The sequence below is a fragment of the Lathyrus oleraceus genome, chromosome 1 (genome assembly GCF_024323335.1).
Source record: "Lathyrus oleraceus cultivar Zhongwan6 chromosome 1, CAAS_Psat_ZW6_1.0, whole genome shotgun sequence".
In the NCBI taxonomy this organism is placed as follows: Eukaryota; Viridiplantae; Streptophyta; class Magnoliopsida; order Fabales; family Fabaceae; genus Lathyrus; species Lathyrus oleraceus.
The window spans coordinates 131,414,966-131,428,975 of NC_066579.1; the positions used below are offsets into that span (position 1 = coordinate 131,414,966).

The 14,010-nt window shown below is 38.5% G+C and overlaps 1 protein-coding gene across 1 annotated transcript; it reads right to left on the bottom strand.

Moving 5' to 3' along the window:
* Positions 1-10,878: 10,878 nt before the first annotated feature.
* Positions 10,879-11,600, bottom strand: LOC127095588 (uncharacterized). The gene is made up of 3 exons (XM_051034261.1): positions 11,398-11,600; positions 11,183-11,291; positions 10,879-11,026 (listed from the first exon to the last, which is right to left on the bottom strand). The coding sequence occupies exons 1-3, from the start codon at positions 11,598-11,600 to the stop codon at positions 11,012-11,014; spliced, it is 327 nt and encodes a 108-aa protein (XP_050890218.1). The 3' UTR covers positions 10,879-11,011.
* Positions 11,601-14,010: the final 2,410 nt, after the last annotated feature.

Consider the following 14,010-nt stretch of genomic DNA (forward strand, 5'->3'; position numbering starts at 1 on the left):
ACCAACAGAGAGACGGCTAAAGATATACTTGACTCTCTGAGGATGACCCATGAAGGAAACTCCCAAGTCAAGGAGACGAAGGCTCTGGCGTTGATCCAGAAATATGAAGCCTTCAAGATGGAAAATGACGAAGCTATAGAAGCTATGTTTTCCAGATTCCAAACTCTTATTGCAGGTCTTAAAGTGCTAGACAAGGGATACACGACTGCAGATCATGTTAAGAAGATTGTCAGAAGTCTGCCAAAGAAATGGAGACCAATGGTTACTGCTCTGAAGTTATCAAAGGATCTGAACAACATCAGCCTTGAAGAACTTGTTAGTTCTCTCAGAAGCCATGAGATAGAACTGGAGGAGGATGAGCCTCAGAAAAGGAACAAGTCAGTGGCGTTGAAGTCCAGACCTGAAAGACGGAAGTCAGACAGAACCAAGGCTCTTCAAGCAGAAACGGCAGACACTGATGACTCTGAACCTGAAGACTCTGATGATGAAGAAGAGCTGTCCCTACTAACCAGAAGAGTTAAGCAACTCTGGAGAAAGAGGAACAACAACAACTTCAGAAGATCAAGACCCAGAGGGGATCGATCAGAGTCAACTTCAAAAGGTAAACCTAACAAAGATATTACCTGTTTTGAATGTAAAGAAACAGGTCATTACAGAAATGAATGCCCCAAGCTGAAGAAAGACAACTCTAAGAAAGAAAGCTTCAAGAAAAATACCTTCAGAACAAAGAAGGGATTAATGGCCACCTGGGACGATAGTGAATCCGAATCATCAGAATCTGACTCTGATGAACAGGCCAACGTAGCTCTTATGGCTACCACATCCAGCAGCTCAGATGAAGAATCTGAAGAGGTATTTTCTGAACTTTCTAGATCTGACTTAGAATCATGTTTATCAGAAACTCTTACCTCTCTTCAGAAATTAAAACAAAAAGTTAAAAACATCAAAGGCCTTCTTAAAGCAAAATCTGAAGAGTGTAGTAAACTTGAGACAACAATTCTAGCAAGAGATGATACAATCATATCTTTAACGTTAGAAAGAGATGAAGCTAAAACGAAAAGCTTAGAATTAGAAGAAATGTTGTCTCAAGCACCACAAACTTCAAATGAAATTATTTATAAATATGAAGAAGCCTTTCAGAAGTTTCTGAAGAGTGGAATAGATAGGAGTATTATGGCATCCATGATTTATGGAGTAAGTCAGAATAATAAAAGGGAATTGGGTATGATTCTGATTCTGATAAAACTTCTACCAGTAACCAGCTTAAATCTCCTTTTTCATATCATTACACACACACACAAGAACAAAAATTTAAGAATGCTAGAAGACCCAAAGTTATAAAAAAACTCTGGGAAGACTAATCTAAAAGGACCCAAGAGATTCTGGGTACCGAAAGATAAGATTATCTATGTTGCAGATATCCTATGCAGCAAAGTTCAGACACCAGTCATGGTACCTGGACTCTGGATGCTCGCGACATATGACGGGAAGAAAGTCTATGTTCCAAAGCCTGGAACTTAAAGACGCTGGATTTGTAGGCTTCAGAGGAGATCAGAAAGGAAGGATCAGAGGCTCCGGAACTATTGGTAATGGTACTCTTCCCTCTATATCTGATGTTCTTTATGTAGAAGGATTAATGCATAACTTGTTATCCATAAGTCAATTAAGTGATAACGGTTATGATGTAATCTTTAATCAAAAAACGTGTAAAGCCATTAGTCAGAACGATGGCTCTGTCCTTTTCACAGGCAAGAGGAAAAACAACATTTATAAAATAAATCTTTCTGATTTAAAAGATCAAAATGTTAAATGTTTAATGTCAGTTCACGAAGAGCAATGGGTATGGCATAGACGCTTAGGCCACATTAGCATGAGGAAACTTTCTCAGCTAACTAAACTTGAGTTAGTCAGAGGCCTACCTAAACTGAAGTTTTCTTCAGATGCTCTGTGTGAAGCTTGTCAGAAAGGAAAGTTTTCAAAAACATCTTTTAAAAAGAAAAATGTTGTTTCTACCTCTAAGCCTCTGGAGCTTCTTCACATTGACTTATTTGGTCCTGTGAAAACAGCATCAGTCAATGGAAAGAAGTATGGACTAGTAATCGTTGATGATTACAGCCGCTGGACATGGGTAAAGTTCCTAAAGCACAAGAGTGAGTCTCACTCTGTATTCACCAGTTTCTGTTCTAAAGTGCAAAAAGAATTTGACTCTAAAATTATTAAAGTCAGAAGTGATCATGGTGGAGAATTTGAAAATAAAGATTTTGAAGAATTATTTGATTCTAATGGAATATCCCATGATTTCTCCTGCCCTAGAACTCCACAACAAAATGGAGTTGTAGAGAGGAAGAATAGGACACTCCAAGAAATGGCCAGAACCATGATCAATGAAACAAATGTTGCAAAGCACTTTTGGGCAGAAGCTGTAAATACAGCGTGTTACATTCAGAATAGAATCTCTATTAGACCTATTCTGGATAAGACTCCCTATGAACTGTGTAAGGGAAGAAAACCCAACATCTCATATTTTCATCCTTTTGGATGCATTTGCTTTATATTAAATACTAAAGAACATCTGAACAAGTTTGATTCCAAAGCACAGAAAGGAATCATGTTAGGATACTCAGAACGCTCTAAAGGCTATAGAGTATACAACACAGAAACCAAAATTGTGGAGGAATCAATTCATGTTAGATTTGATGATAAGCTTGACCCTGAAAAGTCAAAGCTAGTTGAAAAGTTTGCAGATTTGGAAATCACTCTCGTAGAATCTGAGAAAACTCCAGAAGCAACTGTCACTCCAGACTCTGAAGAAATTAAATCTCCAGAAATTCAAAGGAAAGTTAAAAGTCGTATTAACGTATCTGAAGATTTGATTTTGGGAAACAAAGATGAACCTGTTAGAACCAGATCTACCTTCAGAACCTCTGAAGATATTTCTCTGGGACTAGTGTCTCTGATTGAGCCTACGTCCTGTGATGAAGCTCTTCAAGATAACGATTGGGTGGCAGCTATGCAAGAAGAGTTAGATCAATTCTCCAAGAATGATGTCTGGGATCTCGTTCCTAAACCCAGAGGCACTCATGTCATTGGAACCAGATGGGTTTTCAGAAACAAACTGAACGAGAAAGGAGAAGTTGTCAGAAACAAAGCACGACTGGTAGCTCAAGGTTATAGTCAACAAGAAGGTATTGATTATAATGAAACTTTTGCTCCAGTCGCGAGGTTAGAATCTATTCGTCTTCTTGTATCTTTTGCTATTAATCATTCTATCAAATTATACCAAATGGATGTCAAGAGTGCATTTCTTAATGGTTATATTTCAGAAGAAGTGTATGTTAATCAACCTCCAGGCTTTGAAAATTCAAACTTTCCAGAACATGTTTTCAAACTTAAGAAATCTTTATATGGACTTAAACAAGCTCCCAGAGCTTGGTATGAACGTCTGAGCAATTTTCTTCTGGAACAAAATTTTATCAGAGGGAAAGTTGATTCTACACTCTTCTGTAAAAACCTTAATAATGATCTCATGATATGCCAAATTTATGTTGATGATATTATTTTTGGTTCTGCTAATATCTCTGTTTGCCAAGAATTTTCTAAGTTAATGCAGGCAGAATTTGAAATGAGTTTAATGCAAGAACTAAAGTTCTTTCTGGGAATTCAAATCAATCAAACCCCAGAAGTCACGTACATTTATCAAAGCAAGTACATTAAAGACGTTCTGAAGAAGTTTGACATGACTGAATGCAAGTCTGCAAAGACTCCCATGCATCCAACTTGCATTCTGGAGAAGGAAGAAGTAAGCAACAAGGTTTGTCAGAAGCTCTATCGAGGTATGATAGGCTCTCTTCTCTATCTGACTGCTACTCGTCCTGATATTCTCTTCAGCGTCTGTCTTTGTGCCAGATTCCAATCAGATCCTAGAGAATCTCATTTAACAGCTGTTAAGAGAATTCTTAAGTATCTGAAAGGAACTCCTAACCTGGGCCTGATGTATGAGAAAACATCAGAGTATAGGCTTTCTGGTTATTGTGATGCAGATTACGCAGGAGATAGAATAGAACGAAAAAGCACATCTGGAAATTGCCAGCTTCTGGGAAACAACTTAATCTCCTGGGCTAGCAAAAGACAGTCAACAATTGCTCTATCAACTGCAGAAGCAGAATATATCTCAGCATCACTGTGCACAACTCAGATGCTATGGATGAAGCATCAGCTAGAAGATCTTCAGATATTTGAGAGTAACATTCCTATCTTTTGTGATAATACTGCTGCTATTTGTTTAAGTAAGAATCCCATTCTACATTCCAGAGCCAAACACATAGAAATAAAACATCATTTTATTAGAGACTATGTTCAGAAAGGGATAGTAACGCTGAAGTTCATTGATACAGAACATCAATGGGCAGATATCTTTACTAAGCCTCTAGCTGAAGATAGATTTCTTTTTATCTTAGAAAATCTGAACATTAAAAATTGCCCTGAATAAAATTCGGCTCTGAACATGTAAAATGAGACTCTGATAAAAACAAATACACTTATGCCTCTGACTCTGATACTTCTACAAGTTAAGAAGATATCTGAGTTAGAAATCTTCAGAACCAATCTCTTGGTATTCCTGAAGATCAGATACATCAACGCGTGGAACTCTGAAGCGTCAAACTTTAGAACTTCTAGACAGCTGTCAAGAAATTCAAAAGGCAGACGTTTGAGTTTTCCTCGAGCAGTGTGCAAACTGTGGGATTAGACATTCATTTATGAGCTGTAATCATTTTTCCCCCCAAGCGTGCCATTTTGAGTTTTGTGTCTAACGCTTTCTGAGGTGTCGTTTGGCATGCGTTTTTACTTAGGTATATAAACACTTTTCTCACATTTCACACACTTATCACTTTCACTCACTCTTAAACCCTAAACCCTCTCTCGAAGTTTTCTCTGCAACTCCTTCAGTTCTTCATCTTCTTCATCAATTTTCTTCATGAATCCTCAAGAGCAAGAAGTTTTTAACTTCTCCCAACAAATGGAAGCCAGTTCTAATCCCCAAACCTCAAACACTCAAACACCCACGGTTATAAGCGTCACCACAACCCCAGTTTATAAAGAACCTCACATTCTTGACCGTGAACAACACATTCATCTTTCAACTCCCTTTGAAGGTTTGGATGTACTGTGTGAATCGCTGGTAGATTTTGAGAACTTGAGAAGAAACGGTGTTGATCTTACTGAAGATCTTCGCAAGCAAGGTTGGGAAAACTACTTCGACAGGCTTTATGGTCCAATCTACCCTCTTCTGGTGAAGGAGTTCTGGAGATGTGCAGATGCTGATGACCAGTTCATTGTTTCTTTTGTTCTGGGAGTGAAGATAGTGATCACAGAAGGATCCATTGCCTCTCTGTTGAATATGGAAAGTAGTGGAGGTAAAAGGATTTACAATATTCCTCCAAGGTCAAAACGCATCACTGAAGTCATCAACCCTACAATCTTTAAACCTAATGTTGAAGGAAACCCCTCTAAGAACAAGGAGCTTCATCAGAACCTCCGAGTTTGGCTGAAGATTATTCTGGGAACAATCCATCATCGTCCAGCCTCCAACTCTTCAGATTACATAAATGCTGATCAGAAATGCATCCTTTACTGTATTCAGAAGGGTATCCAGATCAACCTCCCTGTTCTCCTCTTCAGATATCTGAGGGATTCAGTCAGAGAAACCAGGAATAACATGAAGCCCAGATCCTACATTCCTCTGGGTAGATTGCTCTCTGACATCTTCATTGAGCATGGGCTGGTAGATGCTCTGGAGAAGACCAGATGTATGGATGATCTGGCAATTGATGTGGGAAAGCCTCTGAATGCCAAAAACCTGAGGAGTATGGGAATCATCAAAGACATTAGAGTCAAGCCCACTATGGATGTGTCCTGGGAATGTCTAAAAGATCAGAGGAAGATGCCTCATGGCCTGGTCAGATTCTTCAAGGATGAGCCCAGAGACGCTGTTGCCCTCTATCTTCATCGTATGCTGGAAGAAGGTGTTGATGTTTCTGATTTCCGCCTTGAAGACTGTCTGGACTCTGTAGAAGATCTTGTCAGATACAAGAGAGGTGTCTCTGAGAAACAGATAGCTGCTGAGGCAAGGAGAGCAAAGAAAGCCAGACTTGGAGAAACTTCTGGCAGCAAAACTTCAGCACCTCTGAATGTCTCTTCTGGTAAGTCTATTCCTCCTGTCTCCTCTGCATCTATAATGGCTTCCTCTAACCCTCTCTCTTCACAACCAATATATACCACCTCTGAAATACCACCCTCAATCACCAGAACCTTCCAACCAACACCAGTTCTAAACATAGCCAGAACCTTCATTCCTCCCTCTCAACCTATACAAACTCACAAACAAACTTCTTCTTCCTCATCCTCTGAATATGAATCACCTCCTTACCTTTCCCCTTCTTCTGACCAAGAGTTTTCTGAACAAGAGTCCTCTGACCAAGAACACTCTGACCCAAACTCCCCAACAATAGCTGAAATTTATGCTAAAAATTTCGCTCCACAACCCTCAACACAATCTGAAGTAACCTCACCCCTCCAAACTTCACTTCCACCACAACAAACAACAACCTTACCCTCTGAAACTCAACCATCTGATCCCTTCACCTCTAATATCACTCCACCATTTATTCCCGCTGTACCTGGACCAGACTCTGACCCTTTAGACCTAAATCCACTATATGCTTCATCCCCTAGTCTTCAACCAGACGCAGATTCTGAACTTCAAGCAGAATCTGAACCTCAACAAACTGAACCTCAACCTCTAAATCTCAGCCCTCAAAACTCTCCACCTCATTCACCTGAACCTGAACCTGAACTTACCATACCTACCCTTGAGGAGGCCATTTTACAGGTTGCAGAAGCTTCAGTCCAGAAGATCAAGTCTCTGGCTAAAAACTCTGAAGTTAGTGATGATCCTAAATCTGTTAGGACACACTGGAACAGAGTCATTAGTTGGATGACCTCTGAGTCTTATAGGCTGAAGGGTATCTCTGAACAAGTCAGAAATGGCTACATCAGAGATGCTGAGGAACGGCTCCAAGAGAGATTGGCCAGAGAAGCTGAGGCCAAAAGATTAGAGGAGGAAAGATTGGCTAGGGAAGCTGAAGAAGAAGCTAAGAGGTTAGAAGAAGAAAGAATTGCTAAGGAAGCAGAACTTCTAAGGATTAAGGAAGCTGAAGCCAAGGCTAAGGCAGATGCAGAAGCCCAAGCTGCTGCTGATGCTGAAGCTCAGCAGGCTCTGACTCAGGGGGAGTCTTCCTCTGCGATCCCTCTGATTCTTAACACTCTGAAAGAGATAAAGCAAGATCAGCAAGAGATCAAGAAAGATCAGAATGAGCTTCGTGCCAGGATGGACAAGCAAGATGCCTTGAATGAAAACATCCAGAACATGTTTGCCATGTTGCTTCAGAGACTTCCTCAACCTCCGAACCCTTAGGCACTTAGGATTTATTTTGTTTGCTTGCCTAGTGTTTTTGCTTCTGTCTTCTTTTTAGCTCTGATATTCGTCCTTGAATCTGATGTTTTTGACTGTTTTTTGTCTTTGTGCTTTTTAATGAAGTGTTTTTCTCTTTATTATTCTTTTTATTTTTATGCCTTTTTGATTATGCCAAAAAGGGGGAGAAATTATTAAATAGCTCTGATGAAAATTATGTCTAAAACCTTAAGCATTCTGCAACAATTATAGAAATAATTCTGATATAAATAGCTCTGATTAAATAATAGCTCTGATTAAATAACTCTAACATTAAAATTAAGAAATTGCAGAAAGTTTTCAGAAATCTCATTGCTTGGAAAGCTCTGGTAAGAACTTCTGAACTCCCTAGTACTAACTCAGGGGGAGCTTTTGTCTATCTGATCTAATATTTTTCATGTTTCTTCTGATAATTTTATTTGTTTTGTCATCATCAAAAAGGGGAGATTGTAAGAACAAAAATTGTTCTACAACAGATTCCATGATTTTGATGATAACAAAGGATGAAACCAAAAATGGCACCCTAACGAAAAGTTTCTAAGTGTGCAGGGTTCTAAAGAAAGAAGAAACAAATCTGATGATGTCATCAGATGCAAAACAAGATCAGATGCAAAAACTCAAGTATCAGAAGCATCTAAAGTGGAATCTCATTCAAGAAGCTCTGACTCTGGACTAAACTACAAAGTATCAGAAGCATCTGAATATGAAGTAAAGTCTAGAAGCTCTGACTCTGAATTAATGCCTTCTGTAAACTCTGGAAGTTATCAGCGCCATCTGAACTTTCAAGAAATAACATCAGAAGCAAGATTCTCCAGATACACGAAGACTAATCAGAATTGTTAATCATGATGAAGTAACGTTTAAGCCAAGTTAAAGTTCTGCAAATGGATTTCCTCAATTAGAAAGAGACGTTAATCTCCACTTCCAAGAGAGAAGATACTAATTGTGGTAAGTAGTCACTTCTAAGAGAAAAAGTCTACTGCAGAAGCTATTAATGGAATGGCGTAACTACATCTCAATATCCAACAGATTCAACGCTACTTCAACTCTACTTCAACTCCTATAAATAGAGAAGAAATCTCATTCAGTAAGTAAGAAATCACTAGCCAAAACTATACTGAAATCATATCACGCTCAAGAAAAACATCCTTGTTCTTCAAAGATTTTCACTAAGCTTTTGCTTATCAAGTGAAAAATTTGTTCTTAAGTTTGTAATATTTGCTTTCTTAGAAGCACTCTAGATTACACATCTTGTATCTAATTTTTATTTGATTTCCTCAAGTGACTCTTGGTAGTCTGTAGACTTGAGAGGACTAAGAGATTTTCTTCTCTCTTAGGGGTTGCTTGTAATCTTTCAAGATTAGTGGATTAAGTCCTTGTTGAAGGCGAAATCACCTTGGCCGGGTGGACTGGAGTAGCTTTGTGTTATAAGCGAACCAGTATAAAATCATTGTGTGATTTCATTTTGCAAAAGCGCTTATTTTTCAAACAATTCAAACCCCCCCCTTTCTTGTTTTTCTCACCTTCAAAAAGGTCCCAATCCTACACTAGCTTTTATGCTACATGACATAGTCCAAATACTAAAAGGAGAAAAATTGATGGACCTTCCAATGGATAATGATGGAATGTGAAGATTATTATTACTATTATGATTACAGAAACAACTTGCAAAAATACTGCAGAGAGAGATGCTGCGGTTGGTAGAGAAAATTTTGATGAAACAATGTTGTTGTGGCTACAATTACGTCAAGTGGCAAATCTGTTTGCTACGACCTGCTTGTTCTAGAAGAGTTGCTTAAGAATTCATCCTCGTGTGCGTTGTACATATTTCCAACAAAAGGCATTAGCTCAAGATCAACTAAGGTCTTTGTTACACGTGACAAAAGAATTTGATGCCGACTTAAATATTGGTATATATGATGGTGATACTTCTCATAGCAAAAGGACATGCCAGCAGGTGCTTCCAACCTTTATGCTCACAAACCAAACTCAGTATGTCCTCCTGCAACATCAAAACACAATGAGTTTCTGCATAAATTTACCCAAATTTACCAAGTTTCGATGCATTGGATTGGCATGGGCAAAGAAGAAGTCTACCGTAAGTAAATGTCGGCATGATGTGAACTACGAGGCATGATTGTTGTTACTTTGGCTTCAAGTCCGTCCGACCGCCCCTTTTGAGCCTAGAAGCAAAATAGAATATCGTGTTAATACCGAAGTTGTGATAAGATCATTCGACTTTCTTGAAGAAAATATAAACTGCATACTAGATTTGAGTACTGTGTTAAGTTCAAAGGCTACTGTGGATGATTGTTTGGTCACCTCTCACTTGCAAATCCCGTTATACCAGCTTCCGAATCAAGGCTCCCTCTTAAGCAATATAGCTGATGCATTTTTGTTAGAATTAACTGCTGCTGCTGTGACCGTGTCCACGTCTGCAAAAGGTCCGAAAATGTGCATAAAAAAGGCTGGAATAAAAAGATTGCGAAGACTACAAAAGAAAGGGACACATTACCATCAAGAAGAACGAAAGCTCTCGAAAGGCACAAAGTTTGTGAGGTTCACTCCAAAACTGTTGTAGTCATGGTGATTGGAATTGAGCAAAGGTTTCGTCAACAATGTAGCAGATTTACACCGACAGGTCAGGGGACTCCTTGGAGCAGGAGGGATAAAATATTACTGAATCAAATGCAAGCATAATTCAGTGTCTTTTAAGCTAGCAACACCGTAGCTCTTTAGATGGCTCAGTTTCTATCCTTTGGGATATTGCAAATTACCCTGTTCCGAGTAATGTACACCTAGCCGGAATCCCACTAGGTATCAAATGGAAGCATTAAAACCTGCATCTGCAAAAAGATCCAAAAAAATGCGCATAAGAGTTTTGAAAGTGCAAGACATAATAACAATAGCAACAGCAACAACAGTTGCTTTTGTTCATTAAGATAAAACTCCTGCCAGTTACAGCACCAATTGGGCGGATCTACATCCTGAGTTCCGCTATAAAACCGAGTTTCAGAGTCATGAGCCTGAGTTTGACTTGGAAATAGAAGAGAAAATTAACAAAATAAATGGTGGCAAACAGCATACCAACTTCTGCAATAACACCATTTGTTCACCTGCAACAAACAATAATTCACAAAACAGCAAAAATTGAATCGGCGGCGAGTCGCAATCGGAACCGCTGCTCATCGTAAAAATGGTTAAGGCAAAGTTTCACCAGTACCGGGTCGTCGGAAGGGGTCTTCCAACGGAAACCGATGAGCACCCGAAGATTTACCGCATGAAGCTTTGGGCAACCAATGAAGTTCGTGCCAAATCCAAATTCTGGTATTTCTTGAGGAAGTTGAAGAAGGTTAAGAAAAGCAATACTCGTGCAAGCGATTCCACAGCTATTCAACAGTCAACATTTTGGCAGTCCCAACTTCCCAGTGCGACACACAATCATCAAAATCAGAATATTTTAGAATCAATGGATATTGATGCATTGGACGAAACCACAAATCAACCAACCATAACCTGCAAAAAAAAATTATTAATTAAACCAAATTACGTTTTCACCATTGCAACCTTTTCACTGCAGTAACAAAGATTAACAGCAAAGAGTTAAATTCCAAAAAATTCCCAAATCAGGGAAGAGACAAAAATCTAAGAGAAAGTTTGAGTTCAAGGTACCGTTTCCGGAAGTGTAGCGTGAAACAAGATAAAAGCACTTCTGAGCATCAAAAAGACTTCTGGAAATTTTCTTCTTTGAGCTCTAGAGGCCACATCCGAAAACCCTAATCTGGAGCATAAAAGGAGAGAAAGAGAAATCAATCGGAGGACGAAAAAATTAACGGCGAAAATTGCAAAGCGAAAAAACCCTAAAACCGGCCAAACAAAAAACCAACCTTTTGGAAGCGGAGCTTGATTTTGTTGACTGCAGGAGGAACCTAGCGGAGTGAAGAGGTTTAAGCTCACCATCACCACCAAAGGTAAAACGTCCTATTCGTTTCTCTACCGGAAATCTTTTTTCTGTGTTTAGGTTGAGAGAGGGAGACGAGAGAAGAGCGATGGGTAGCGATGGGTAGCGATGGGTGAGTGAGGTTAGCATTGCAAGCGATTGCGAGCGTGCGAAAATTTTAGGTTGAGAGAGATGGAGAGGTGACGAGTACGAGTGAGGGAGAGAGAGTTTCTTTGTGAGGAAGATGAATACGCTTTTAGTTTTTGACTAGGTATTCTCTCACATTTTCTAATTATGTTGTCTTTTTTTAAAAAGAATCCAAAGCAGTTAAAACTTAATATTATTTAGTTTTCCAAAACCTTTTCATTGATAGGGTCTGTTAGTATGCTGTGTTGGTTCCCACTCATTAAATCTCTCGTTTGAAAACCCAACAGCCAGGCGGCTGGGTTTTGTTTTTGGGTTCCTCCACCATTTATTTGGAAGTGCAACAAATTTCTTTCATATTAGTTTTAATTAGTTTTTTATTTTAATTCTTTTTTTAGTTTATCTTAGTTTACATATTTAAGTTAGGATTAAAATATCAGTTAGTTAGTAAGTGGTCTGGTGGAGGGGAGTGGCTTCTAGATCTTTAGTTTAGTGGGTTCGATACTCCTAGGTGTAGTTTTTCTTTCTTTTAATATTTTCTTTCATATTTATGCTTTATTATTTATATTTCTTTTTTTTATTATTGTTTAATAATATAGACTTGTTTTTTCTTTTAATTGCATCATGCATTCGAAACCATTTTTTTAACTTATAAAAATCATATTTTCTCGATTTAATATCGAGCCCATTTTCCACACCCTTGTAAGTCGATTGCTTTTTTAAGCATCGCCATCAACCTCACATAGCTTACTCTTGGACTTTCTTACAATGAGCCGGTTTTCTTGCACTTACACTCATGCATTATTTGTTGTTTGGGCCCGATTTAATTATTTCATGATTTTGAATCCCCATTTGACAAAATGTACCCCACTCCCCCGATGTGTAATAATTTTGTACTATTTTATTTCTTTATTGCTTGGTTGTTTAGTTAATACTAACACAAAATAAAAATCAACAATTTCAAAAATATAAAAAATATGACTCGATCCAACGTCGAGTATTTTCTCAATAAACAAACCAATTCATTTCTCCTTTCTATTCCATCCCATTTCAAAAAACTTCATCAAATGCTTGATCCAACGTCAAGCCATTTTTCATAATCAAAAACTCAAAAAAATATTAATTCATAATTAAGACCTTTTCAATAAAGATGGAAGTGGAACGTGGTGTATACCACGCACTCCTGAGACTAGGATTCGAGATGTATATCTCGCCAATCCTAGCTCTCGCCATCATCCAAATTTATCCACTTTGTTTTCCTCAAACACTCATTCAAATTTCTTTTAAAACGTCCATCAATACTTGATCTAGGTCAAGTCATTTTCACAACAAAACTCAAAACACCTAATTCTTACTTAAACACTTTTTCAATAAAGGTGGAAATGGAACATGGTGTATACCATGCACTCCTGAGGTTAAGATTCGAGACGTATGCCTCGCCAATCTTAACTCTCGCCATCGCCTAAAATTGTCAATGCGGTTTCGTCAAACCCTTTCTCAATCAAATCTAAGATACCTAAATCTTATTTAACACTTTTTCAATAAAGGTGGAAATGGAACATGGTGTATACCATGCACTCCTGAGGTTAAGATTTGAGACGTATGCCTCGCCAATCTTAACTCTCGCCATCTTCTAAAACTGTCAATGCGGTTTCTTCAAACCCTTTCCCAGTCAAAATCCAAAAACATTTTCCTATCTTCTATTCTTTCATTCCCACCTAATAATTTGAAAAGCCTAATATTTTAACTAACATTAACGCACACAACTGACCTAATGGTTCCCGTTGAGTACAACGGACGTGAGGGGTGCTAATACCTTCCCCTTGCGTAATCGACTCCCGAACCCTGATATTGGTTGCGATGACCATATCTTATCCTTTCATTTGTCTCAGGTTTTATCGATATTTCCCCTTTCCTTTTTAGGAATAAATAAAGTTCGGTGGCGACTCTGTTCAGTCCGTCATTGCGAGCGTGCGATCGCGCTTCGCTTTAAAGTCGTATCCCCATTTTTCGAGGTGCGACAGTATTTCTCATTTTTCTTCTCTTTTGAGAACAATCATGTGATATTTTCTTGATTTGAAAGTGTTATGGTTGTCTAACTCCTTTTGTTGGTAAGGGACAACCATTGGGAATTTGTGATTCTCGACCTCTTATGAGGGATAAGATGTGGTTGATCCTCTAATGGGATGCTTCCTTTTTTGAAATTTGAACACAAGGTTAAACTAACTTAAGAGTACCCTGCCCCTGGTTAAGATTGAGGGTTTTATGTATAGAAAGAAACTCCTACTCCAAGGCCCAAAGGGGTTGACTATGTATTATCTTTCTTATACCTCTGGTGTTTAGGGATTGAAACAATGCCTTACATCGTCAGCAAAGTTTCATTCAAAAGCATACAGTCAATGATCTCGTGCATTTT

Coding starts and splice junctions, on each gene's coding strand:
- LOC127095588 (XM_051034261.1), bottom strand. CDS start 11,600: ATGCTAACCTCACTCACCCATCGCTACCCATCGCTACCCATCGCTCTT. Junction 11,292..11,397: donor TCAAGCTCCGCTTCCAAAAG/GTTGGTTTTTTG, acceptor TTTATGCTCCAG/ATTAGGGTTTTCGGATGTGG.